The 3,528-nt window shown below is 32.5% G+C and overlaps 1 protein-coding gene across 1 annotated transcript; it reads right to left on the bottom strand.

The window, feature by feature from the left end:
* Positions 1-1,162: 1,162 nt before the first annotated feature.
* LOC128155920 (uncharacterized) lies at positions 1,163-3,229 on the bottom strand. Its single transcript, XM_052817806.1, has 4 exons — positions 3,134-3,229; positions 2,288-2,378; positions 1,431-1,557; positions 1,163-1,204 (listed from the first exon to the last, which is right to left on the bottom strand). The coding sequence occupies exons 1-4, from the start codon at positions 3,212-3,214 to the stop codon at positions 1,177-1,179; spliced, it is 327 nt and encodes a 108-aa protein (XP_052673766.1). The 5' UTR covers positions 3,215-3,229; the 3' UTR covers positions 1,163-1,176.
* Between the last annotated feature and the right edge of the window lie 299 nt (positions 3,230-3,528).

Here is a 3,528-nt window from a genome sequence, read left to right as displayed (position 1 = left end):
AAAATAAAAACGACAGATGATTGAAAAAAAGTTGATAAAACAAATAGATAGTTGGTAGAAAAATAGATGACAACAAGATCGACATTTAAGTCATGAAAAATTGAATAAATAGTAATAATTTCTTTGTTATGCGTTTTTCAAATGATAACTACATGTAGCCTGGCAATATTAATAATTCAAATTCACCGGCGCGTGTCGTGCCGTATTACAATAAACATTGCAGTGGATCGAATTTTGGGTTTAAAAGGTTTTAAACACCCCTGCGAATGTGTTCGGAATGTTTTCTTTATCGTTGCTAAGTATATGATAAATCTAGAGGTAATCGAATGAAAGTTCACGAGACTTCACCGAGATGTGTTCAGTTCCTGAGAAATTTCTAGCGGAAGTATAAGTGTTCGGATAATATTCTCAAAATACGTAAATACTGGTCGATTTTCTTATCATATCCTACTTGGATTTATGCTAAAACATCAACATCTTTTAAGATGTATGTCTTTTTTCACCGTCTAGCGGTTTTTTAAATTAAACGATGATATTCAGAACAGAGTTATCGTTTGTTTAAACCACGTGAAGAGTGGTTGATAATACATGTATAAACATTTGGCTGCTTAATAAAATCATAGCCATGTTTGATGCTTGTGGTGTGCAATACCGTGGGTTTTTTTTTAAATAATGGGTGAATGTTGTGCATAAAAACTTAGTATATCGAGCCATTTTCAAGGAACATTCTGCATAAAATAGTACAGTCTATTTCACTATTGATGTTATTACTAGGTCAGGCGCGGATCGAAAATTAATTCTTAGGGGGGGATCTCTACTACGCATGTTGATTGTCGCAACCGCAGAAAAAAAAACTTTTTTTGTATTGTTACATTTATTTCTAGAACACATTTTATCCACCAATTAATGAAGATAAAGTTTAAAATCAATAAACCTCTAGAATTTATATTTAACTACAAGTACCTAGATTCTCTAAAATAGACTATAAACACGAGGCACGATTTTAACTGCGAAACTGAAAGGGTCAAATAAAACCACGTGATCTAAAATTTAAATGACAATAACATTCGCAGGGGTGTTAAATCCTGGCATAAATCTTTTGAAAACACTCTTCGCCATGATTTTACGGCAAACTTTTTTAGTCATCAATCAAGTTCAAACGCTGGGTTTTATTGTTTATTTTCCGTTCAGTGAAGAAACCAAACTACAAAAGATAAAAAAAATAAACCAATATATCATGATACTCCAATTCAAACATGACAAAAATAATACCTGAATAAATCAACGATTAAGTTAAATTTGCATTCAATTCATAAACGTTGATGTCATATTAACATTTAAATTGTAATAGTTTATAGGGGGCTTGTTTGTTTTTCATTTTCTATATTTTTTTTTTTGGGGGGGGGGGGGGGTGTATTTTGATAACTTACATGTTACAAGCACTGGGACACACCAACAATCCTATTCCGGAAATAACGGACTCGCAGACAGTGGTACAGGCAGACTCGGTCATGTCCGGAGTGATGAGGTGCTTCAGTTGATCAACTACGGCGTGAACTGTAAAAGAACGTATAGACATTATAGCATCAATATGAATAATATGATTTATATGTAGTAGCTGTCTTTTTCGTATGAGGAAATAGCAAAGTTTATTTTCTCGGGCTCGACTAATGAAGTTGGTTTGGTATATACATTTTTTTTAATATAAACGCCTGAAGCAGAAAGGAAACAAACAGTTAAGCTGTTCAAAATGTTCAAAAATATACATGTTGCGCCAATCTTAAGGTTTTGATAATTCAAACTACATGTACATGTATGTGCCTGTCAATTCAGCTGATGTGACAAGTTGTGCTGCTAAATTTTTATGATGTTGCTGAATCATTTATATATATGGTGCTTAATTTATAAGTTTAAATATAAAATTACTTTTATTTTTTGAATTTTATTTTCTTTACGATAATGTTTTGTTCTTCAATCTAGATATTTATATGTTTATTTCAAATACTTTAAAAAATGTCATTGGCATTTTGTTAAAACTGATTAATCATTATAGATAGAAAAAAAAATAACTTTTCAAGAATTGCATCTTTCTATCTATCGAAATAATTCTGTCACATATCTTTACACGCCACCATCACCATTTGCAAAAATCATATAATTTTGAAGTGGAGGAGGTTTACTGTTGACATTCACAATGAGAGTTACCTCTCTTTTCAGGGAGACAAGATACCGTAATAAGCAGGATAAAAGTTTCACACCAGCTTGACTCCATTGCCGAATGTCTTACCATCGATCAGCCATCGTCTGTCTATCTCTGAGGGGGCACAGAACACCAGGGGGAGGACAACCAGAATAAAGAGGGCCACTTTCATCTTGAGCTAAATCAAATGAAAACGAACCCATACACAAACATATGCTGTAAATTTCAACAAATTCACTTACTACGCGACTTGAACTCAGAATAGTAGCTGATATACCGTACTGGTTTTAAATTGTTACTTTTTCGATGAATTTAAAAAAAAGGAAATCGATGTCGGGCTTTATTTTTGGTGGGATGATTTTTTTTTTGAAAGGGGGGGGGGGTCCTAATCCCGAAATTAGCATCATTTAACTAAGGAACATTTTGACCAACGCTACTTGAAATGATGCGGACGTTACATTATCTAAAACGATTTCTATTGCATAGGGAGGTACAAATATATAATTTATGTAAGAATCCATCAGCCAGTTTCGACAAAAATAAAATCACTAATCATGACCAAATCAACCCATCATGGACAAAAAACGCTTTCGATACTGACTTATTTTTTTAATCTGTACCAAATACATGCATATGGTTTTAGTCTAGAACACTAGCATCGATCTTTGTGGGTGACGACCAAAGAGACTCTTCCCTCTTGGTGGGTGGTCACCCTTGGTTAGCAAATAGGGTGCACTTGTTCATGTATGTACATGTACATGTAACAATGATTTTTTTTTCTTTTACATCCATCAGTAACTTATCTATCTATTAAATTAACTTATACATCTATCATTAAGTTAAGACAAATTGACGAAGTATTAATGATTCCATCAAAGACATTTAGTTATTGAAATGTCGAGTTTTACTACCTATATATTTATAAATACTTACCTTGTTGATGCCTTCACTTTCAGGAATGGTCACTTTGTTGATTGACCCGAATATATAACAGCACCTGGACCTAAGTCGCATTGAATTATATAACTTATTGCGTCAATATGGACCATTGTAATAGCATGGACATGATATTATACATGGAACTGAAGATTTGTTATTTGGTCCGGAATAAGGTATTAATATTAATAATTTTACGCCCCAGTATTTGTTTCTTGGACTGGAAAAAATTATATCAAACTTCCATACTTTATGAGTTTATTTTATTTTTAATATAAAACATTTTTAAACTAATATACTCCTTGAAAAATATGTTTTAAGAACGTCTATATCCATGGGTTTACATTTTGGAAAAACCATCCTTGTGTAATTCATATCTGTAAAAAAAAAAG

The sequence above is a fragment of the Crassostrea angulata genome, chromosome 7 (assembly GCF_025612915.1).
Source record: "Crassostrea angulata isolate pt1a10 chromosome 7, ASM2561291v2, whole genome shotgun sequence".
NCBI lineage: Eukaryota > Metazoa > Mollusca > Bivalvia > Ostreida > Ostreidae > Magallana > Magallana angulata.
Note: the sequence above shows the minus strand (reverse complement) of the source record. Positions and strands in the feature narration are given on the sequence as shown.

Excerpts from the sequence above, each read along its gene's own strand:
- LOC128155920 (XM_052817806.1), bottom strand. The coding sequence starts at position 3,214 with ATGCGACTTAGGTCCAGGTGCTGTTATATATTCGGGTCAATCAACAAA. Across the intron at positions 2,379-3,133 it reads AAAGTGAAGGCATCAACAAG|CTCAAGATGAAAGTGGCCCT; the intron begins GTAAGTATTTAT and ends CATTTGATTTAG. Across the intron at positions 1,205-1,430 it reads TGTCCCAGTGCTTGTAACAT|TTTGGTTTCTTCACTGAACG; the intron begins GTAAGTTATCAA and ends TATCTTTTGTAG.